At 43.2% G+C, this 25210-nt stretch overlaps 1 protein-coding gene and 1 long non-coding RNA gene across 3 annotated transcripts in view; one reads left to right on the forward strand and one right to left on the reverse strand.

The window, feature by feature from the left end:
• Positions 1-9176: 9176 nt before the first annotated feature.
• On the reverse strand, positions 9177-16085 carry LOC135571400 (uncharacterized). The gene is made up of 2 exons (XR_010463772.1): positions 15927-16085; positions 9177-12764 (listed from the first exon to the last, which is right to left on the reverse strand). It is a non-coding gene; the product is annotated as an uncharacterized LOC135571400 (long non-coding RNA).
• The window catches only part of LOC115126569 (ankyrin repeat domain-containing protein 10-like), a 32151-nt gene continuing 22179 nt past the window's right edge, over positions 15239-25210 (forward strand). Inside the window, exons 1-3 of one of the 2 annotated variants that reach the window (XM_029656237.2) lie at positions 15239-15598; positions 19841-19993; positions 22761-22852. In XM_029656237.2, coding sequence (XP_029512097.1) covers positions 15401-15598; positions 19841-19993; positions 22761-22852 — 443 coding nt within the window. In that variant the 5' untranslated portion in view covers positions 15239-15400. Of the gene's footprint in view, positions 15599-15867; positions 16067-19840; positions 19994-22760; positions 22853-25210 lie in introns of those variants that run through there. The other variant, XM_065017467.1, reaches the window with a different exon arrangement.

A 25210-nucleotide genomic window follows, 5' to 3' on the forward strand; every position in this document is an offset into this window, starting at 1 on the left:
ACATGGGAGCGAGAGATCAAATCTGTAAAAAACTGCCTTACGAGTCGTCCTGGGGGACCAAACTGTCACTGAAACTGTCTTGAGGACTGTCCTGATAGAGGTGGAAGGGATTCTGAACTCTAAACCCTTGGGATATCTCTCTGCAGACATCGCTGACCCCGATCCGGTTACACCGAATATGCTCTTGATGGGACGCCGAGATGCGTCACTTCCTCAAGCCATGTATGCTGATACCAACCTCGTAGGCAGACGCCGGTGGCGACACAGCCAAATCTTAGCTGACCATTTTTGGACCCGATTCATTCGGGATTACCTACCAAGTCTACAGCACAGAGGGAAATGGCGGAGAGAAATGGCCAGCCTGGAAACTGGCCAAGTAGTAATGATGGTGGACCCTCAGCTGCCTCGAGCCTCCTGGCCGGTGGGCCGTATAACTAAGACCATGCCTGGGATCGATGGTCGTGTTAGATCAGTGGAGATCCAGGTGAAGAACCGGACATATATCCGGCCAGTTGCCCGACTGATTCCTCTCCCTGAGATGACAGAGGACGGGGAGCAATGAGCCTTTTTTGAGGAGTGTGGAATTTAACAAATTTCCGGGGTGGCTGTAGAAAAACAATAACTGAATGGAGTTGGTGGAATACTCCTTTAATTCATTGCCATTTACTCAGCTGGGCCAGGGGCGCTTTAATTAGGTCAGGTGGAAATGTCCGACAGATCTCAACTCCATAAAAGGAGGAAATTGCCATCGCCTGATCTCGCTGCTTTCTCTTCCTTAACTCCATCTCATTCAGAAGTTCTGTGCGTCCATGAATCCACGTAAGTCCACCGACTCTGTTACCTTTCATGTTACCTTTCTGAATTATCTGTGGCGATCGGGAGAGTGGGCCATTCAGTTATTGTTTATAGCGGCTTGGAGCGCAGCTTCAAACATATTATGTAATGTGAATTGTCAATGACCACATTCCCTGTTTGTATTCTTTTATGATAAATAGTTACGAGCCTAAATGACTCACGGATGATTACTATTGACTTCTTCATGACCTGGACTGTTGAATTCCCTCAATTATGTTAATAATGAATGATATGATTTGATCTTAGATTATGAATTTGATTGTATACATGTTGTTTGTTTCCTTTGTGATGCAGCACAGACTACCCAGTAAATATACCACTTTATGGTTAAAGGAATTCCTGCCTCAGTCTCATACATTCCTCTGTCACCTGACACGTGACCACCTGTTCACCTTCATTGTCAGTCATCCTACCTGTCCAGCTACCCACACAGATTCCACTAATCTTTCAGTACAGCACTTTGTGACATCAGCTGATGTAAGAAGGGCTTTATAAAGAAATTTGATTTGATTGAAGTCACATCCCTACACATGCTCATTTTTTCCCAAGATGGCGTAGCAGTCGGACGTGTGTTTTGTCTTGTCCCGTGTAAATAATAGTTTTCCTCCCGTATATATTTGGTATATATTTTAATCTCACTTTCCATTTACGGACTGAATATACTCTCCTGCAACCCGCCTCACCCAACATGGTATGGATCTGCTACTAGCTAGTAGTCAGTTAGCCACTGCTAGCGGGCCTTCACCGTTAACTCGGACACCAGCTAGCCTCAGCTCGGTCAATACCTGCCAGTCTGCGATATCAACCCAGAGCATATCGGACTGGTTTTTCTCTACCACATCTCCGGATTCCTAGCGTAAGCTCTGGACCATTACACCGGATCATCGCAGCTAGCTAGCTGCAATCCGAGTGGCTACTCCTGTCTCTGTCCCGAAGCAAACAGCAGTTAGCCTTGAGCTAGCCTCGAGCTAGGCCCATTTTCCGGCTAGCCGAAGAGGTCTACCAGCTAATTCCTGGGCTACAATAACTCTTATGCCAATTGGCCTGTACCCTTTATTGGCGACACGGAGCCCCGCCGATCCATCACGACTGGTCTGCCGACGTAATCGTCCAAGGTGGTTTCAACAGGCTTTTCCATTGTGACGTCGCCGAAGACCCATCTGCTGGCCACGGCCCGCTAGCTCCAGCTCGCGTAGCGTAGTAGCACCTACCGAACGGCTCCCTGACTCACCTACTGCTGCTCATTGGACCCTATGATCACTCGGCTACACATGCCACTTCCTAATGTCAATATGCCTTGTCACCTGCTGTTTAGGTTAGTTATTATTGTTTTATTTCACTGTAGAGCCCCCAGCCCCACCCTAAATGCCTTAGATAGCTATTTTGTCAGCTCTCGTCACCCAATGCCTAGGTTTTCTTCCACTATACTCACATCCTACCATACCCTTGTCTGTACATTATGCTCTGAGTCTATTCTACCACGCCTAGAAATCTTCTCCTTTTATTCTTTGTCCCCAACGCACTACAGTAGACGACCAGTTCTTATAGCCTTTAGCCGTCCTACTACTCCTCTGTTCCTCTGGTAATGTAGAGGTTAACCCAGGCCCTGTAGTCCCCAGCACCACACCCATTCCCAAGGCGCTCTCATTTGTTGACTTGTGTAACCGTAAAAGCCTTGGTTTCACGCATGTTAACATCAGAAGCCTCCTCCCTAAGCTTGTTTTATTCACTGCTTTAGCACACTCCGCCAACCCTGATGTCCTAGCCGTGTTTGAATCCTGGCTTAAGAAGGCCACCAAAAATTATGAAGTTTCCATCCCCAACTACAACATTTTCAGACAAGATAGAACTGCCAAAGGGGGCGGAGTTGCAATCTACTGCAGAGATAGCCTGCAGAGTTCTGTCATACTTTCCAGATCTATGCCAACAAATCGAGATTCTACTTTTAAAAATCCACTATTCCAGAAATGAGTCTCTCAACGTTGCCACTTGTTATAGACCCCCTCAGCCCCCAGCTGTGCCCTGGACACTATATGTGAATTGTTTGCCCCTCATCTATCTTCAGAGTTCGTACTGTTAGGTGACCTAAACCGGGACATGCTTAACACCCCGGCCGTCCTACAATCTTAGCTAGATGCCCTCAATCTCACACAAATTTTCAAGGAACCTACCAGGTACAATCCTAAATTCGTAAGAATGGGCACCCTCATAGATATCATCCTGATCAACTTGCACTCTAAATACACCTCTGCTGTCTTCAACCAGGATCTCAGCGATCACTGCCTCATTGCCTGCGTCCATAATGGGTCCGCGGTCAAACGACCACCCCTCATCACTGTCAAACGCTCCCTAAAACACTTCTGCGAGCAGGCCTTTCTAATCGACCTGGCCCGGGTATCCTGGAAGCATATGGACCATATCCCATCAGTAGAGGATGCCTGGTTGTTCTTTAAAAGTGCTTTCCTCACCATCCTAAATAAGCATGCCCCATTCAAAAAAATGCCCCAATAGGTCCACAGAAGACGCAATCGCAACCACACTACACACTGACCTAACCCATCTGGACAAGAGGAATACCTATGTGAGAATGCTGTTCATCGACTACAGCTCAGCATTTGACACCATAGTACCCTCCAAACTCGTCATCAAGCTTGAGACCCTGGGTCTCGACCCCGCCCTGTGCAACTGGGTACTGGACTTCCTGACGGGCCGCCCCCAAGGTGGTGAGGGTAGGTAACAACATCTCCACCCTGCTGATCCTCAACACTGGGGCCCCACAAGGGTGCGTTCTGAGCCCTCTCCTGTACTCCCTGTTCACCCACGACTGCGTGGCCATGCACACCTCCAACTCAATGATCAAGTTTGCAGACGACACTACAGTGGTAGGCTTGATTACCAACAACAACAAGACGGCCTACAGGGAGGAGATGAGGGCCCTCGGAGTGTGGTGTCAGGAAAATAACCTCACAATCAATGTCAACAAAACAAAGGAGATGATCGTGGACTTCAGGAAACAGCAAAGGGAGCACCCCCCTATCCACATCGACGGGACAGTAGTGGAGAGCGTAGAAAGTTTTAAATTCCTCGGCGTACACATCACTGACAAACTGAATTGGTCCACCCACACAGATAGCGTTGTGAAGAAGGCGCAGCAGCGCCTCTTCAACCTCAGGAGGCTGAAGAAATCCGGCTTGTCACCAAAAGCACTCACAAACTTTTACAGATGCACAATCGAGAGCATCCTGTCGGGCTGTATCACCGCCTGGTATGGCAACTGCTCCGCCCACAACCGTAAGGCTCTCCAGAGGGTAGTGAGGTCTACACAACGCATCACCGGGGGCAAACTACCTGCCCTCCAGGACACCTACACCACCCAATGTCACAGGAAGGCCATAAAGATCATCAAGGACAACAACCACCCGACCCACTGCCTGTTCACCCCGCTATCATCCAGAAGGAGAGGTCAGTACAGGTGCATCAAAGCAGGGACCGAGAGACCGCTTCTATCTCAAGGCCATCAGACTGTTAAACAGCCACCACTAACATTGAGTGGCTGCTGCCAACACACTGACACTGACTCAACTCCAGCCACTTTTAATAATGGGAATTGATGGGAAATGATGTAAATATATCACTAGCCACTTTAAACAATGCTACCTTATATAATGTTACTTACCCTACATTATTCATCTCATATGCATACGTATATACTGTACTCTATATCATCTACTGCATCTTTATGTAATACATGTATCACTAGCCACTTTAACTATGCCACTTTGTTTACATACTCATCTCATATGTATATACTGTACTCGATACCATCTACTGTATCTTGCCTATGCTGCTCTGTACCATCACTCATTCATATATCCTTATGTACATATTCTTTATCCCCTTACACTGTGTATAAGACAGTAGTTTAGGAATTGTTAGTTAGATTACTTGTTGGTTATTACTGCATTGTCGGAACTAGAAGCACAAGCATTTCGCTACACTCGCATTAACATCTGCTAACCATGTGTATGTGACAAATAAAATTTGATTTGGATTTGATATTTGTGCTAATACTATTAATACTTCGTTCTAAAGCTGTATCCATACCCATCGGACGTAGTGATCACAATATAGTGGCTATATCCAGGAATGCCAAAGTTCCAACAGCTGGGCCTAAAATAGCGTGTAAGAGATCATACAAAAGATTTTGCTGTGATTTTTATGTGGATGATGTTACAAATATTTGTTGGTCTGATGTGATAATGAGGAGCATCCAGACGCTGCACTTATGAAATTGCATCTTCAAATTATTAATGAACATGCACCTGTAAAGAAACTGACTGTTAGAACTGTTAAGGGTCCATGGATTGATTGAGGAATTGAACAACAGTATGGTTGAATGAGATGGGGCAAAAGGAGTGGCTAATAAGTCTGGCTACACATCTGACTTATTGAGACATTATGTGAGACATTATGTGACTAAACTCATCAAAAAGAAGAAGAAACTGTTATGAAGCCAAGATCAATGATATAAAGAATGATAAGAAAAAACTTGAGTACTTTAAAGGAAATTATGGGCAGAAAGACATATTCAACACCATCTTTCATCGAATCAGATGGTTTATTCATCACAAAACCATTTGATGTTGACAATTATTTTAATGATTCCTTCTTTGGCAAAGTGTGAAAACTTAGGCAGGAAATGCCAACAGTGAACAGTGAGCCATCGTATTCAAGCATAAAAAACTAATAATGAAAGAAGAACATTGCAAGTTTGAATTTTGTAAAGTTAGTGTGGGAGTGGTGGAAAATAATGACAACCCTCCTGGCATTGACAACTTCGATGGAAAGCTACTGAGGGTGGTAGCTGACTCTATAGCCACCCCTATCTGTCATTTCTTAAATCTGAGCCGAGAGGAAAGTCTTTGTCCTTAGGTCTGGAGGGAAGCCAAAGTAATTCTGCTACCCAAGAGTGGTAAACCAGCCTTTTACTGGTTCTAACAGCAGACCTATAAGTGTGCTGCAACCTCTTAGCAAACTGTTGTGTAAAAAATGGTTTGACCAAATATAATGCTATTTCTCTGTAAACAAATTAAGACTTTTAGCATGCTTATAGAGAACGACACACAACGTGTACTGCACTGACACAATTGACTGATGTTTGAAAGAAATTGATAATAAGGAGGGTGAGGGATCAGCCCAGACCTACACGGCAGGACCTGGTCAATGACCTGAAGAGAGCTGGGACCGTTAGTAACACACTACGCCGTCATGGATTAAAATCCTGCAGCGCACGCAAGGTCCCCCTGCTCAAGCCAGCGCATGTCCAGGCCCGTCTGAAGTTTGCCAATGACCATCTGGATGATCCAGAGTAGGAATGGGAGAAGGTCATGTGGTCTGATGAGACAAAAATAGAGCTTTTTGGTCTAAACTCCACTCGCCATGTTTGGAGGGAGAAGAAGGATGAGTACAACCCCAAGAACACCATCCCAACCGTGAAGCATGGAGGTGGAAACATCATTCTTTGGGGATGCTTTTCTGCAAAGGGAACAGGACGACTGCACCGTATTGAGGGGAGGATGGATGGGGCCATGTATCGCGAGATCTTGCCCCAACAACCTCCTTCCCTCAGTAAGAGCATTGAAGATAGGTTGTGGCTGGGTCTTCCAGCATGACAACGACCAGAAACACACAGCCAGGGCAACTAAGGAGTTGCTCCGTAAGAAGAAGGTCCATCTCAAGGTCCTGGAGTGGCCTAGCCAGTCTCCAGACCTGACCCAATAGAACATGTTTGGAGGGAGCTGAAAGTCTGTATTGCCCAGCGACAGCCCCGAAACCTGAAGGATCTGAAGAAGGTCTGTATGGAGGAGTGGGCCAAAATCCCTGCTGCAGTGTGTGCAAACCTGGTCAAGAACTACAGGAAACGTATGATCTCTGTAATTGCAAAAAAAAGGTTTCTGTACCAAATATTAAGTTCTGCTTTTCTGATGGATCAAATACTTATGTCATGCAATAAAATGCAAATTAATTACTTAAAAATCATACAATGTGATTTGGGGGATTTTTGTTTTAGATTCCGTCTCTCAGTTGAAGTGTACCTATGATACAAATTACAGACATCTACATGCTTTGTAAGTAGGAAAACATGCAAAATCGGCAGTGTATCAAATACTTGTTCTCCCCACTGTATATTCAATGGTTGTAAAGATGGGGAGAGGTCTGTCCGTAATAAAGAGATGCTCTGCTTGCAGACTCTAGTTTGATCTAATCTTGATTATTGTCCAGTCGTGTGGTCCAGTGCTGCAAGGAAAGACCAAGTTAAGCTGCATCTGGCCCAGAACAGAGCGGCATGTCTTGCTCTTCATTGTAATCAGAGGGCTGATATATAAGAAACATTGTGTTGAAAATCCCAAATTGTTTGCATAGTCAACTTACACACAGCTCTGACACACACACTTGCATCACCAGACATGCCTCCAGGGGTCTTTTCACAGTCCCTAAATTCAGAACAAATTCAAGAAAGCATACAGTATTATATAGAGCCATTATTGCATGGAACTCCGTTCCATATCATATTGCTTAAATAAACAAATAAGCTGCCTTGATGACAGCTTTGCACACTCTTAGCATTCTCTCAACCAGCTTCACCTTGAATGCTTTTCCAACAGTTTTGAAGGAGTTCCCACATATGCTGAGCACTTGTTGGCTGCTTTTCCTTCACTCTGCGGTCCAACTCATCCCAAACCATCTCAATTGAGTTGAAGTCCAGTGATTGTGGAGGCAAGGTCATCTGATGCAGCACTCCATCACTCTCCTTCTTGGTCAAATAGCCCTTACACAGCCTGGAGGTGTGTTTTGGGTCGTTGTCAGGTGGAAAAACAAATGATAGTCCCACTAAACCCAAACCAGATGGGATAGCGTATCGCTGCAGAATGCTGTGGTAGCAATGCTGGTTAAGTGTGACTTAAATTCTAAATAAATCAGACAGTGTCACCAGCAAAGCACCATCACGCCACGTCCTCCATGCTGCATGGTGGGAACCACACATGCAGAGATCATTAGTCACCTACTCTGCGTCACACAAAGACACGCGGTTGGAACCAAAAATCGCAAATTTGAACACATCAGACCAGAGGACAGATTTCCACCAGTTTAATGTCCATTGCTTGTGCTTCTTGGCCCAAGCAAGACTCTTCTTCTTATTGGTGTTTCTTTAGTAGTGGTTTCTTTGCAGCAATTCGACCACGGCCTGATTCACACAGTCTTCTCTGAACAGTTGATGTTGAGATGTGTCTTTTACTTGAACTCTGTGAAGCATTCATTTGGGCTGCAATCTGTGGTGCAGTTAACTCTAATGAACTTCTCCTCTGCAGCAGAGGTAGCTCTGGGTCTTCCTTTCCTGTGGCGGTCCTCTTGAGAGCCAGTTTCATCATAGCAATTGATGGTTTTTGCGACTGCACTTGAAGAAACTTTCAAAGTTCTTGAAATGTTCAGAATTGACTGACCATGTCTTAAAGTAACGGACTGTCGTTTCCCTTTGCTTATTTGAGCTGTTCTTGCCATAATATGGACTTGGTCTTATACCAAATAGGGATATCTTCTGTATACCCCCCTACCTTGTCACAACACAACTAATTGGCTCAAATGCATTAAGGAAAGAAATTCCATAAATGTAACTTTTAACAAGGCACACCTGTTAATTGAAATGCATTCCAGGTGACTACTTCATGAAGCTGGTTGAGAGAATGCCAAGCGTGTGCAAAGTTGTCAAAGGCAAGGGGTGGATACTTTGAAGAATCTCATATCAAATATTTTTGGATTTGTTTAACACTTTTTTGGTTAATACATGATTCCATATGTGTTAATTCATCGTGATGATATCTTCACTATTATTCTACAATGTAGAAAATAGTAAAAAATTAAGAAGAACCCTGGAATGAGTAGGTGTGTCCAGGTTCTTATTCTCAAAGAGACATTCTAACATTTCTCTTATTTTATCTGTGCCTCATGCTTTCTATCTCTCCAGGGTCTGATGGTCTCTCTGCGGACTGACTACTCCCCCCAGATCCCCTTGCCAAGATTCTAACTCTAGCACTACCTGCCGAGGGCATCCTTAGTTTACAGCTTTATGAGCATTTGCAACACTACAAAGCAGAGCTGGGTCAAATACTTGATTGACAACGACCCAAATCCTGAATTCCATATGGTGAATTAAAGCATAAAATGTGACAACACCACAGATAGAACAATGAGACCAGATATTTCACCGGATGTATAAATGTGAAACATCCAAATATGGTAATGAGAGGAAGCTCAGCGGCCGGCAGTTTTGCATTTATTTTTTATTTCACCTTTATTTAACCAGGTAGGCAAGTTGAAAACAAGTTCTCATTTACAACTGCGACCTGGCCAAGATAAAGCAAAGCAGTTCGACACATATAACAACACAGAGTTACACATGGAGTAAAACAAACATAGTCAATAATACAGTAGAAAAATAAGTCTATATACAATGTGAGCAAATGAGGTGAGATAAGGGAGGTAAAGGCAATAAATAGGCCATAGTGGCGAAGTAATTACAATATAGCAATTAAAACACTGGAATGGTAGATTTGACAGTAGATGAGTGTGCAAAGTAGAAATACTGGGGTGCAAAGGAGCTAAATAAATAAATAAATACAGTAGGGGAAGAGGTAGTTGTTTGGGCTATTTATAGATGGGCTATGTACAGGTGCAGTGATCTGTGAGCTGCTCTGACAGCTGGTGCTTAAAGCTAGTGAGGCAGATAAGTGTTTCCAGTTTCAGAGATTTTTGTAGTTCGTTCCAGTCATTGGCAGCAGAGAACTGGAAGAAGAGGCGGCCAAAGGAGGAATTGGCTTTGGGGATGACAAGTGAGATATACCTGCTGGAACGCATGGATGCAGCTATGGTGTCCAGCGAGCAGAGATAAGGCGGGACTTTACCTAGCAGGGTCTTGTAGATGACCTGGAGCCAGTGGGTTTGGCGACGAGTATGAAGCAAGGGCCAGCCAACGAGAGTGTACAGGTCGCAGTGGTGGGTAGTATATGGGGCTTTGGTGACAAAATGGATGGCACTGTGATAGACTGCATCCAATTTGTTGAGTAGGGTGTTGGAGGCTATTTTGTAAATGACATCGCCAAAGTCGAGGATTGGTAAATGGTCAGTTTTACAAGGGTATGTTTGGCAGCATGAGTGAAGGATGCTTTGTTGCAAAATAGGAAGCCAATTCTAGATTTAACTTTTGATTGTTCAACCACGAAAGAGGTTGAACAGGCTAGTAATAGGGGTTGCAACATTTTCGGCAGATAATTTTAGAAAGAGCGGGTCCAGATTGTCTAGCCCGGCTGATTTGTGGGGGTCCAGATTTTGCAACTCTTTCAGAACATCAGCAGACTGGATTTGGGAGAAGGAGAAATAGGGAAGGCTTGGGTGAGTTGCTGTTGACCGGGTTAGGTGTGGCCAGTTGGAAAGCATGGCCAGACGGTATAATTTTTTACATTGAAATTCTCAATTACAGTGGATTTATCGGTGGTGACAGTTTCCTATCCTCAGTGCAGTGGGCAGCTGGGAGTTGGTGCTCTTATTCTCCATGGACTTTACAATGTCCCAGAACTTTTTTTGAGTTTGTGTCGCAGGAAGCAAATTTCTGCTTGAAAAAGCTAGCCTGGGCTTTTCTAACTCAAATCAAATCAAATCAAATTTATTTATATAGCCCTTCGTACATCAGCTGATATCTCAAAGTGCTGTACAGAAACCCAGCCTAAAACCCCAAACAGCAAGCAATGCAGGTGTAGAAGCACGGTGGCTAGGAAAAACTCCCTAGAAAGGCCAAAACCTAGGAAGAAACCTAGAGAGGAACCAGGCTATGTGGGGTGGCCAGTCCTCTTCTGGCTGTGCCGGGTGGAGATTATAACAGAACATGGCCAAGATGTTCAAATGTTCATAAATGACCAGCATGGTCGAATAATAATAAGGCAGAACAGTTGAAACTGGAGCAGCAGCACAGTCAGGTGGAAGTTGAAACTGGAGCAGCAGCATGGCCAGGTGGACTGGGGACAGCAAGGAGTCATCATGTCAGGTAGTCCTGGGGCATGGTCCTAGGGCTCAGGTCAGTTGAAACTGGAACAGCAGCATGGCCAGGTGGACTGGGGACAGCAAGGAGTCATCATGTCAGGTAGTCCTGGGGCATGGTCCTAGGGCTCAGGTCCTCCGAGAGAGAGAAAGAAAGAGAGAAGGAGAGAATTAGAGAACGCACACTTAGATTCACACAGGACACCGAATAGGACAGGAGAAGTACTCCAGATATAACAAACTGACCCCAGCCCCCCGACACATAAACTACTGCAGCATAAATACTGGAGGCTGAGACACTGCCTGTGTATATTGGTTTCTAACTTCCCTAAATAGTTGCATTTCACTGGGACTGTTCGATGCTAATGCAGAACCACACAGGATGTTTTTGTGTTGGTTAAGGGCAGTCAGGTGTGGAGAGAACCAATGGCTATATCTGTTCCTGGTTCTACATTTCTTGAACGGGGCATGCTTATTTGAGATGGTGAGGAAGGCATTTTAAAAAAAAAACAGGCATCCTGATGAGGAGGATATCCTTCCAGGATACCCGGGCCAGGTCGATTAGAAAGGCCTGCTCACTGAAGTGTTTCAGGGAGCGTTTGATAGTGATGAGTGGAGGTCGTTTGACCTCTGACCCATTACGGATGCAGGCAATGAGGCAGTGATCGCTGAGATCTTGGTTGAAAACAGCAGCGGTGTATTTAGAGGGCAAGTTGGTTAGGATGATAGCGGCTGGCAGTGGTTGAAGATGGACGGTGATGGATTTTTACCCTTTGGCAAAGTTTTTTAAAATTGTGTTGTTTAGAAGGAGTGCAAAGGCAAATTGAGTTATTGCGCACGTCACACAGTAGGCGGTCTCTAACGGAAATATGCAGATGCATCTCAGAACGGGCCAATAGTATCTTGCTAGCTCGTGCTTGGCTCTGCCCACCTCCTTGCTTGTTCTGCCCACAATGACTTATTTGTTCCCATTGGAAACGACAGGCTGTGTTCAATCTTAATTTAGTTATACAAATCTTTGATCAAACTGTACTTTACTGTATAATTATACAATGGCACCTCCTGCTGGCAGAAATAGCCAAAAGATAACATTGTACATCCTCTCTGGTATCCCATGCATGGGTTCTCTAATACTGGCTGTCTTCCCTCCTGATCCTGCGGACGGGCGTGTGAGGGGACTTGACGGCAACCTCTGACTGAAACAGGGTAGATAGCTATTACAATTCAGTTGCAGGTATACACTCTAAAAATAAAAGATTCCTGGAGTATCCTTTAGGGGTTCTTCAAATTGAAAATGTCGGGGAACCCCTATAAGTTCTTTGAAGAACCCCTTTTAATGGATCCTCATAACCTTTTAGTTTTCAGTGTTTATTATAGTTTTAGTGTCAAAGCAGAATATAAAAATCAAAATATGAGGTAAACTCCCAGCAGAGCCCCAAGTCCAATGGGTTTATCCTCTGGCGTGTTGATATTAATGTGTTGATGTTCTCTGTATCCACAGCCAGAATGATTTTGAAGTGCATGGTGATTGAACAGGTTTCCTGTTATATTAATCAGAGGTGTCGGGAGGGTGAAGTCTGAATCCCCCCAAAAATACAGATTAACAATACATGCACACGACAGTATTCATACCTTGGTTTTTGTGGTGGAGGTGAAAAATAAATAAATAACTGTTTTGATAATGGTTTTCATATACATACCGTGTCCATAATGTAGAGGCCTATGGGATGTTCGTTGAAGATGTAAGGTATGAGAATGGTAAATGTGATCTGCATAACATACCAATTGACGTACCTTTGCACGCCTCATTGTCTGTATACCTGCACAGACACAACAGTGAAAAGTTCAGTCATCTGCACCCAAAATAGCTAGCCTGCAACATATTCTTATAGCTTACATACTCTTACCTCTGTTGATTGATATTAATTTAAATGTGTTCTTCACCTGCTGTCCTTTCAAATCCAAACCCAGTTGTTTCAGTGGGGCAGTTAGGTTCCTGCAAGAACCCACACCAACTAAGCAGGTTTCTCGATGAACCCTACCTCCTATGGTGTACTTGGAATAACTTTTTGGGGGTCATTTACAGTGCCAAGAACCCTAAGGTTCTTCAAAGAACATTGAGGATTTTAGAAGAACCTTTGTTGAACTTTTAGAGTATACACACACCACCTGTGTAAGGAATCATTAAAGTATTATTTTTAAGATGGTTAGTTGGTGTAGCCTATTGACTTAAAATCATCAGTAGAGAGAAGAGAAGGTCAGCACTCTTTGAATTGAAGAATGTGTATTCCATTTTACACATAGCCAAACATTAGAAAGCATACCAACAAAGCCCAAAACAACTACAAAGATTAGCCTACATCTGTGCGCAGTTTTTGTTCAGTTATGAGGCAGAGACATAGGCTACATCATCATTATTCAGAAAAGGGTGGACGTGAGTGAAGGGAGGTGGCGTGAGCAGCAGAAGCTACGTAGAATAAAATGTGTGCGTAAAATAATACATGCGCAGAACGGATCCATAGTTTTGAGAAATATATTTCCAGAAGTGCGGGGTGCAGGCGAAATGGGGCTATCCTCCCTAATCACAGTGTAGCTTGCTTTGGAAAACCTCCCCGATCTTTGTGGTTGAATCTGTGTTTGAAATTCAGGGTTTCATGGCGTTTATGAACGCAGTTGCGGACAGAACAGTGGAAAAACGATTAATTTTGTTTAATAGCAATTTCCGATCATTTTCCAATCATGCAACACGATAGAAATCACCTATACATTGACTTTTTAATATCTAAAACGTCTGTCGGATATCACAAAAGAGTGTGTTTTACTGTGCTTGTGTTCTGCTCTCTGTGAAACATGTTGAAATAAGACCATCGACAACAGGGTGGGATTACAACCCCCAGATATAGAGGAGAGACAGTATCTCATTACTTCATCCACAACAATACTGAATATGAGCACATATACTATACTTGCTTTCGGCAATGTTAACATATGTTTCCCATGCCAATAAAGCCCCTTGAATTGAATAGAAGAGGGTATAGTTAATCACCCGTATTTTTGGTAGTAGGCCAGGAGTTCCCAAACGTTTTCACTCAGGGCACTATTCCAGCATTGGCGAACATCCTACGCCCCGCCCTTCTGCGCGCGCGCGCGCCATTTCTATGGGCAGAAGTCTGTTTGTAACTGTTCACACACCTCGTTAGTGGAGATAACGTTTAGCATGTTTAAGGCTTATTTTCTGCAATTCAATACATTTTGCCATAGGATGGATACTTTTTTCACCATTTTAAAGCAAATTTCCTGCAATTCTAGACATTTTGCCATGTCTTATGTGTTCATGTGGGCTCCCGAATGGCGCAGCGGTCTAAGGCACTGCTAGAGTGCTGGAGGCGTCACTATCATAACCGGCCATCCCACAGGGTGGCGCACAATTGGTCAAGTGTCGTCCGGGTTAGGGTTTGGCCTTCATTGTAAATAATCATTTGTTCTTAACTTGCCTAGTTAAATAAAGATTTAAAAAAGAAAACATCTGGCCGTGATTAGACACCCGTGTGTCCTTGTAAACTGGTGACCCCCAATGTTTCATTATATTTGAGTGACTCAAGCGTTACAACAAAATCAATGGGCTAAAAAAATCTAAATAACGTTTGCTGACATGGGCTAGTTGATCTGGACATTTCTGATAAGTTATAAATAGCTCTCTAATGTATGCAATGACAAGAGGTAAACTGCTGATCCCCTCGCGCACTCCACAGCTTGGGAACCACTGAGCTTGGCCACAGTAATAGTAAGTAGGTTAAAAAAATTCCTTAGCAGGAAGTGTTACACGTATTTATGCATAAACCATGCACATACTGAAATCACAGTCAAAATAGCCCGACTGGTATATGTGGATGTTTTGACCTACCTTGGCTGAATATAGGCTACTTTACAATCCATTGTTTTAAAAATGTTCATACTGAGTAGTAGACTATCTGAGCTTATTTTGTGAATCGTAGACTACAGTATGTAACCCAATCTTATGTTTCATTGTTGAAATAAAAAGTTATTTAGGCAGATGTTTTTGTGCAATCTAATTACAAAGAGTCATGCATCCAATTGTAAGTAGATCGGCTGGGTTTGTTGACGTTTTGCAGGTATAATAGCCTAGGATACAGGCAGAGATTGGCCGTATTTCTATTACATGTATCAGATAATAAGGTGTGAATTTAGTGCCGAGTCATGCGTACAAAACTCCATTCCTGAATTTGCAAGTCGCTTCAAGTTTTATTCTCAGTGCATTGGACAAGAAACTCGAGCCTCATCACTGTCTCTGTGTGCTCAATGTTGCAAGCAAGCAGGGTGACGGTGCCTTAGTGAAAAGGCACTCAAAGAAGCATTACCACAATAATTACACTTGGAAAAAGGCGACTGCGTTTACCGGTACCTTGCTAAAATAGTATTTTATATTAGTTTGATAATGTCGGTGGGCATTCAGTCGGGATTTTCAAGTGAAGAGGTTCTGAACGTTCGCTTCCCACTCCACCGGGCGTGCAGGGATGGAGATATCGGTGCGTTGTGCTCGCTTCTTCAGTGCACCTCAAACCCGGCGGATTTAGCCGTGGAGGACTCTTTCTATGGCTGGACACCCATACATTGGGCTGCTCATTTTGGAAAGGTAATGGGATTTTTTTTATTACCAAGAAATGAAAAGGCCGAGGCACAGAGTTTCTAACCATCTTTGGCCGAGGTTTCCAGCTGCCATTTTAAGACTGACTGACTTATAAATATCTAGGTAACGCTAGCTAGTTAGCCCTTGATCATTACTCTTAGTTCCATTAGATTACACAAGTCATTGGACGGAGGCGTCTTCGGGGGGAGTTTTGTTAAGGTCCCTCCCTGACACGGTTCGGTCTGAACATTAACATGTGTCTCTTGCGGTACGGGGTTGGAAGCATAGGGACCGTATCATTCATATTAGCCAGAAATAACAATTTGATACACACCTTGATAACGTGTTCCCACACGGGCATATCTCCACGTTTACAGCGCTTGTTTACGGAAAACAGATGTAAGCCAAGAGGTGACCACTTGTACTAATTAGCTATCTAGCATGCTCCGAACACCTGTGTGTAAGTTTAACTCGGTAAGTGTGGTTTCTTTGATATGTGTGGCGGGCTCGATTGTTTATTGGTTGCGTTGGAAAACCAATAACTTGTAACGCGCCAAAAGGCGGTTTGTAAGCACACAGGACTTCCCATGTGTAAGTGTATACATACACATTGTAAACAAGTCAACCGAAGGACGGGGTGAGCTCCAGTCCAGCCTACCTGATTGTTTAACTAAGAGGAACATTATAAATCAATGTTGTTTTATTTATTTAACTAAGTCAGTTAAAGACCAAATTCTTATTTACAATACCGGCCAAACCCGGACGACGCTAAGCCAATTGTGCGCCGCCCTATGGGACTCTCAATCACTGCCGGTTGTGATACAGCCTGGATTCGAACCAGGGTGTCTGTAGTGACGCCTCTGGCACTGGGACGCAGTGCCTTAGACCGCTGTGCCACTTGCTGCACAAATCAGCCTCATCACTGACTGGATGCTGATCGATTTGAGAGAAGTGAAAGTACAATAGCTACACTGTATAAATTGTCAATCTATTTTCAGCACACACTGAGAACAACACATTCTGCCCTCTCTATTTCCCTGTCCCTGCCTGGTTAGTGACAGTATGCTAGCTCAGCCTCAGGCATTTACTGAAATCGAGTCATCCGTTGACTCTCCTCTGTGCTACTGAGTTATTCACACTGTTACTGTATCCTGTTACTTTTAGAGCAGGGTTTTACAAATAGCCCGAGGCATGTTCTGCCTGACTCGATGACTGAACACAAGGCAGTTTGTGGTTTTGAGAAGCATAGTTTTCTCTCTTGTGTTGATCATAAAAAACTAACTTGCACAAACACAATATACACACAAAATGGAGCATGGCCAACTTCCAGGTTACATCCTTGTCTAATAAATGTCCTGCTACAGCACTGTTACTACTGCTGCAAAAAAAATATGTTTGATCAAGCCACTCCCACGGAGGGTCAGACTGTATTTGCATAGGGGTAAGGTAATCCCCCCCCCCCACTATTTGACATGTCAAATAGTTTGAATTAAAAAAATAAAACCATTAAAAACACCCTCTTTATAGGTTGGTTTAACACCAAATGAGGTGGTAGGTCCCATGAGGCTGTTGGTAGAGCATGGTGCTTGCAACACTAGGGTTGTGGGTTCGAGTCCCACGAGGGACCAGTACAAAAATGTTTGTACTCACAACTGTAAGTCACTCTGAATAAGATACATTACACAAATGTAAATGTGATATAGTTATTTGGATTGATGCATTATTATATTGCCCTGGTGGTGGTTAACTGGGTCTGATTTAGGCTTTGGCGGTATACCATATACCGGAGTATTTGGAAATAACTACAAATGTTTTTTCAATACCGTTAACAATTTTTAAAATTTTGATATACATTTGAATGTTGAAGCTACTTTTTAAGTAAATACCTGCAGTCAACTTGTGCAATATGTTCGGAGATTAAGAAGATTGCCTTCTTCATTTCACCGGTCACATCATTTTTCATTATGAAGCTTACCGGTAGTACCCGTTCACGTGGTGTTTGTTGTGTGCTTGAAACAATGAGACCGGAGCCTTGTGACTCACTCGCTGTTGTGCAGCACGAGCCAGGTGATCTAGTTACAGAATGGAATTCACAACTAAATGTTTGCCGGCTAAGATTTCTTATAACTATTAAGTTAACTGTCTAAAATTTGTTAAATGCTCTGCAGTTGTGCATTTGGTGTGCTAAATTAGTTGCTAGTTAGCTATCTAGCTAAGTGGTTAGTGTCTTTGAAAATCAAGATTCGCTTGCCAGCAACAGCAGAAAATCGCCTATTGGATCAAGAGCCTTGCATGTACTTGTTAGCATTGCTAACCTTCGTATTAAAAATGTCTAAGTGGTGTTTGAAAATAGCGTCCCTTGTGTTCAGTGGCGGTATTACCAAATATCCATGTATGGCTGAAGGTCGGTATGACAATCTGGATACCACCCCAGCCTAGTGTGATTTGTACCGGTTGTAAAATAACTACAGGGAGGTATTTGATGACAGGAAATACTGATACTGTAGGCCTTTTCTTTTGTATTTATTCACTATACTGTTTTGCTTGATGCCTGTGGATTTCCTCACAGCAGGACAGACACAGCAGGGGGCTTTGACACTCTGTATTGGAAGTTTACATAAACTAGTTTTAATGACTCCAACATAAGTGTTTCAACCACTCCACAAATTTCCTGCTAACAAATTATAGTTTTGGCAAGTCGGTTAGGACATCTACTTTGTGCATGACACAAGTAATTTTTCCAACCGATTATTTCCCTTCTAATTCACTGTATCACAATTCCAGTGGGTCAGCAGTTTACATACACTAAGTTGACTGTGCCTTTAAACAGCCTGGAAAATTCTAGAAAATGATGTCATGGCTTTAGAAACTTCTGATAGGCTTATTGACATCATTTGACTCAATTGGAGATATACCTGTGGATGTATTTCAAGGCCTACCTTCATACGCAGTGCCTCTTTGCTTGACATCATGGGAAAATCAAAAAATCAGCCAAGACCTCAGAAAAAGAATTGTAGACCTTTACAAGTCTGGTTCATCCTTGGGAGCAATTTCCCAATTCATGAAGGTACCACGTTCATCTGTACAAACAATAGTACGCAAGTATAAACACGATGGGACCACGCAGCCGCGATATCGCTCAGGAAGGAGACGCGTTCTGTCTCCTGGAGATTAATGTACTTTGGTGAGAAAAGAGCAAATCAATCCCAGAACGACAGCAAAGGCCCTTGTGAAGAAGCTGGAGGAAACGGGTACAAAAGTATCTATATCCACAGTAAAACGAGTCCTATATTGACAGCCTGAAAGGCCGCTCAGCAAGAAAGAAGCCACTGCTCCGAAACCGCCATTAAACAGCCAGACTCCGGTATGCAAATGCACATGGGGATGTAGATCGTACTTTTTGGAGAAATGTCCTCTGGTCTGATGAAACAAAAATAGAACTGTTAGGCCATAATGACCATCGTTATGTTTAGAGGAAAAGGGGAGGCTTGCAAGCTGAAGAACACCATCCAAAGTGTGAAGCATGGGGGTGGCAGCATCATGTTATGGGGGTGCTTTGCTGCAGGAGGGATTGGTGCACTTCACAAAATAGATGGCATCATGAGGCGGGGAAATTATGTGAATATATTGAAGCACCATCTCAAGACATCCGTCAGGAAGTTAAAGCTTGGTCACAAATGGGTTTTCCAAATGGACAATGACCCCAAGCATACTTCCAAAGTTTTGGCAAAATGGCTTAAGGACAACCAAGTAAAGGTATTGGAGTGGCCATCACAAACCCCTGACCTCAATCCTATAGAAAATTTGTGGGCAGAATTGAATAAGCTTGTGCGAGCAAGGAGGCCTACAAACCTTACTCAGTTAACCTGACTCAGTTACACCAGCTCTGTCAGGAGGAATTGGCCAAAATTCACCCAACTTATTGTGGGAAGCTTGTGGAAGGCTACCTGAAACGTTTGACCCAATCAAACAATTTATAGGCAATGCTACCAAATACTAATTGAGTTTATGTAAACTTCTGACCCACTGGGAATGTGATGAAAGAAATACAAGCTGAATTAAATAATTCTCTCTATTATTCTGACATTTTACATTCTTAAAATAAAGTGGTGATCCTAACTGACCTAAGACAGGGAATTTGTACTAGGATTAAATGTCAGGAATTGTGAAAAATGGAGTTTAAATGTTTTTGGCTAAGGTGTATGTAAACTTCCGACTTCAACTGTATATATTTCTGTCTCTTCTCAGTTGGAGTGTGTGATGCGTCTGGTGCAGGTGGGCTGTGGGGTCAACGCGGTGACCACAAGGTTTGCTCAGACACCCACTCACATCGCTGCGTTTGGGGGCCACCCAGAATGCCTGCTGTGGCTGCTGCAAGCTGGCGCCGACATCAACAGACAGGTATAGTACACATGGATGCATATACTTACCGAAACACACACACACACACACACACACACACACACACACAGTAGGAAAAGGGGAACAGACGTAGTAAAAATGACAGCAGCCAGTGTTTGTGAGAGGGGCTGAGCTCAGACTGATCCAATCAAAGGGATCATCCTGTCTTTGGGCCACCTGACCCTTGACCCATCTGAATAGGTACCAGTTACACATTTAGATTGAACGTACATTACCAGTCAAAAGTTTGGACACACCTACTCATTCAAGGGTTTTTCTTTATTTTTAAAACTATTTTCTACATTGTAGAATAATAGTGAAGACATCAAAACTATGAAATAACACATGGAATCATGTAGTAACCATAAAAATGTTAAACACATCCAAATATATTTGAGATTCTTCAAAGTAGCCACACTTTGCCTTGATGACAGCTTTGTACACTCTTGGCATTCTCTCAACCAGCGTCACCTGGAATGCTTTTCCAACCGTCTTAAATGAGTACCCACGTATGTTTTTCCTTCACTCTGCGGTCCCCAACCCCAATGTTCATCCCAAACCATCTCAATTGGGTTGAGGTTAGATGATTGTGGATGCCAGGTCATCTGATGCAGCACTCCATCACTCTCCTTCTTGGTCAAATAGCCCTTACACAGCCTAGAGGTGTGTTGCGTCATTGTCCTGTTGGGGAAAAAATGATAGTCCACTAAGTGCAAACCAGATGGGATGGCTTATCGCTGCAGAATGCTGTGATAGCCATGCTGGTTAAGTGTGCCTTGAATTCTAAATAAATCACAGACAGTGTCACCAGCAAAGCACCTCCTCCATGCTTCACGGTGGGAACCACACATGCAGAGATCATCTGTTCACCTACTCTGCATCTCACAAAGACACAGCGGTTGGAATCCAAAAATAAAAAATTTGGACACATCAGACTAAAGGACAGATTTCCACCGGTCTAATGTCCATTGCTGGGTTTCTTTGGCCCAAGCAAGTCTCTTCTTATTATTGGTGTCCTTCAGTAGTGGTTTCTTTGCAGAAATTTAACCACGAAGGCCTGACTCACATCTCAACATCAACTGTTCAGAGGAGACTGTCTGTTACTTGAACTCTGAGGGCTGCAATTTCTGAGGCTGGTAACTAATGAACTTATCCTCTGCAGCAGAGGTAACTGGGTCTTTTCTGTGGCAGTCCTTATGAGAGCCAGTTTCATCATAGCACTTGATTGTTTTTTGCGACTGCACTTGAAGACATTTTCGAAGTTCTAGAAATGTTCCGGATTGACTGATCTTCATGTCTTAAAGTAATGATGGACTGTCGTTTCTCTTTGCTTATGTCAGCTGTTCTTGCCATAATATGGACTTGGTCTTTAATCAAATCTTCTGTATACCACCCATGTCACAACAAAACTGATTGGCTCAAACGCATTAAGAAGGAAAGAAATTCCACATGTCATGTTTAACAAGGTTACACCTGTTAGTTGAAGTGCATTCCAGGTGACTACCCCATTAAGCAGGGTGAGAGAATGCCAAGGGTGTGCAAAGCTGTCATCAAGACAAAGGGTGGCTACTATCTCAAATATTCATTTTTATTTTTTTTGCTACGTGACTCCGTATGTGTTATTTCATAGTTTTGATGTCTTCACTATTATTCTACAATGTAGAAAATAGTAAAAGTAAAGAAACTCTTGAAGGAGTTGGTGTCCAAGTTTTTGACTGGTACTGTATATTTTAAGAGGAAAGATATCCATTCTGTTTTGTGGCTATGGTTGTTATTACATCTATAGAACCTCTTCAACCCCGTGTTTGTTACGAGCCCCAGCTAGCCTGCTTTTATCTCCGTGCTGTTCTATTAATGACTGACAGAAAACCACTAGTCGGTGTGTGTGCACACGTACACTTATCTACATATGAATAGACAATATTGTTTTTATTTAGACTTGATGTCATTGGTGTTTGTTCTTCTGACATGTTATTTTGTTTACACTCCTGTCTTGTGTGCACACATTTTCACTGACCATCTGACGCTTCACTGCACCACTCAGAAACATCTGAATAGTAGGTCATGATGGCATAACTCCTACCTCTACTCTTGGCTTGCTGCAGAATGTTACTGTTATTTCTAATAGAGCTTTAATACAGCTTACATTAAACATTTCAACACCCATTTCAAAAATAGCCATACAGTTTCCCCTTCATTAAACCCATCACCCTCTTTTAACCCCTCCCTTGTATGGAATGAATAGAGCCACCCAGGGATGAGGTGCAGGGTGGGTCACCACTACAGCATGTCAAATGGCCTACATTCTCTGGATGTGAAGAACAGCGGTTATGGATGGAGGAGGGATATGTTGGAAAAACACTCAATCTCTCTCTTTACCACTCTTTCAGCTCCTCCCTCACTTTCTTTCTCATGGAGGAGGGATCTATTTATTTAAAAAAATGCTCGGTCTTGCCACAGCCTTCTACATCTCTCTCCCTCTCTCTCTACTGCCTTCTCTCTTTCTCTCATGCGTGATACTCTACAGCCTCGTGGCCCCCCGTGCAGCTGGGGTGAAGAGTTCACTCTGCCTCTGGAGAATTTTACTCTGGTGTCTGGCAGACCTCACCAGACACTGCTCTAAGGGAAATGAGAGGGGGGAGGCTAACCTGCTGCATATTATTGCAGCACAAGAAACCAATGTGAGCAACTGCTTCAGTTTGTGTAAATGCAGTGTGTAACGGATTTCTTTCCTTCTCCTTCTCTATAACCTCCCTCTCTTTCTCAGGACTATGTGGGTGAGACACCCATCCATAAGGCTGCCCGTGCAGGCAGTTTGGACTGTGTCAACGCTCTCCTGATTCAGGGGGCGAAAGCTGAGTAAGTCGTGCTACTGCACCCCCTGTGTGCTCTGTCTACCCCTCACTGTAACACCCAAGATCTCCTATACCTACACATTTACAGGAGGACTCCATCAAAACCCGAACAAGCTGTGCTTTTTTTTTTAGGAGAGTTGACACTGTGCTCCATGTTCAAACTGTGGAAATTGGTGTGGATTTTTCGGGAATGGTTCTTAGGTTCTCTGGATAGATAATGAAGTAGAATAACTACACAGGGACTACCAGTGGAATAACATATGTTCTTACCCTGTAACAAGTTATTTATGTGCAGATATGCTGTGTTTAGAACTTTTTTTTTTTTTTCAAAACTTGATTAGTAAAGGTAAGAAATCTAGTTGCCTGTACTTAGACTTTGTTACAAGGTAATTACAGGAGTTATACCCTTAGTTAGTAGTTACCCTGAAATTACGCCTATGAAAAGTAATGTGTTGCTGAGATTTCCTCCTCCGTGTGAGTCCTGTTACTGTAGCAACCAGACAAGGAAAGCAGAACAACATGTCTTTGGAAGGATGCATGTTTCCAGATAAATGGAGAACAATAATACAATTCCTGATAAATTCATGCTGAATCCCAACATGTTGCTCCGCAATCCGCTGCTGTTCCTCAATTTGGGCCATCTGACGTCACAACACTCCCTACGCCAAGGGATTCTAACTCTATTCCTGGAGAGGTACGGGAGGGTGCAGGCTTTTGTTCCAGACCTGTACACACCTGACTCAATTAATCATGGTCTTCTGTTTGGACAATGATTACCTGAACTTAATGTGTGTGTTCAGGGCTGGAACAAAAGCCTACATACTCAGTAGCTCTTCTGGGCCAGGGATGAATACCTACATACCCAGTAGCTTTTCTGGGCCAGGGATGAATACCTACATACCCAGTAGCTTTTCTGGGCCAGGGATGAATACCTACATACCCAGTAGCTCTTCTGGGCCAGGGATGAATACCTACATACCCAGTAGCTCTTCTGGGCCAGGGATGAATACCTACATACCCAGTAGCTCTTCTGGGCCAGGGATGAATACCTACATACCCAGTAGCTCTTCTGGGCCAGGGATGAATACCTACATACCCAGTAGCTCTTCTGGGCCCGGGATGAATACCTACATACCCAGTAGCTCTTCTGGGCCAGGGATGAATACCTACATACCCAGTAGCTCTTCTGGGCCAGGGATGAATACCTTAGTCTATAAACTGGTGTGTGAGAATCTCCCTCCTGCACTAGTCACAGTCTGATCATGGAGCGGTGTCTTTTCAGGGAAAAATATTTGTGATACCTCTGTTTTTGGTGGAGTTTTCCTGCAAATGTGACCCAGGTTGATAAGCTTTACCATCTGCAAATTATTTTTGATATGTTTAAACTGTAGATTATATTATTTGTAGAATTAATATAGCATTACTGTCTCTTTGTTCACGTTTGCTTTGGTAAGTGTTTTTCTATAGCTGTAGCGCCTGACCAAATGCACATTTCCTCATTACGAACCTGAAGAGGAGAAACGGACAATTCCTGGTAGATTTGAACAAAATGGAGGTAAAATGTGTTTTTAAAATCTTTTTTACTTGCTCGGAGATGACACTGAAAACACATCAAATGATGTCCCAAAACCCCTTAATGAGTTTCTGTCCTCGTTGAACCAAACAATGTGAAAGGATTGGATCGGTTAAACTTTTAGGCAATGTGGCAGAAACGCCACATAACAAACTGGTTTCACCTATCCAGTCCTTTTCTGACCATTTGTCATAAATAAAAAAACATCTAGTTGAGAATTTGTTTATCATATCAGGATGTAGCCAGCCTGGTCTCCCATCACTATAAAGGGCTGATGCAGTGCATGCAGGTAAATGGAGAGCGAGAAATATGGAGAGGGACACACTGACAAAAGGTATGAATACTGTAGTGTTAATTACCCCCATTTGTTCTTGTCAGCAGATTGGTTGAAACATTAAATGCATAATCCAAGATAAATTTGCAACCTTTCTTAATAGAAATAGAGAATACAATTATATGCTGTGCAGCAGCTCCTATGATCTGACAAAGGATAGAAGCTGTTGCCGTTTGAAAAAGACTTGTTGGGTGATAACAGACAACACACAGATAAACTACTCCAGCCATTCAGCGCAGGTGCCCAACGTTCCAGAGAGCTGATAAGTCGTTTACCTGACGTGAACTACACACCTCACCCTAGACAAGTCCTGTGTTTTTAGTTTAGCCATATGTTAGGTTAGCATAACTCCAGAACGAACCATGAAATAATTATTGTTAACACCAACCGTTCTTAATCTCTCACACCCTCAGTATGTTTTCCAGAGAGACTAATAAATGGACAAATACAGAAAC

This window comes from Oncorhynchus nerka, linkage group LG1 (genome assembly GCF_034236695.1).
Source record: "Oncorhynchus nerka isolate Pitt River linkage group LG1, Oner_Uvic_2.0, whole genome shotgun sequence".
Classification (NCBI taxonomy): domain Eukaryota; kingdom Metazoa; phylum Chordata; class Actinopteri; order Salmoniformes; family Salmonidae; genus Oncorhynchus; species Oncorhynchus nerka.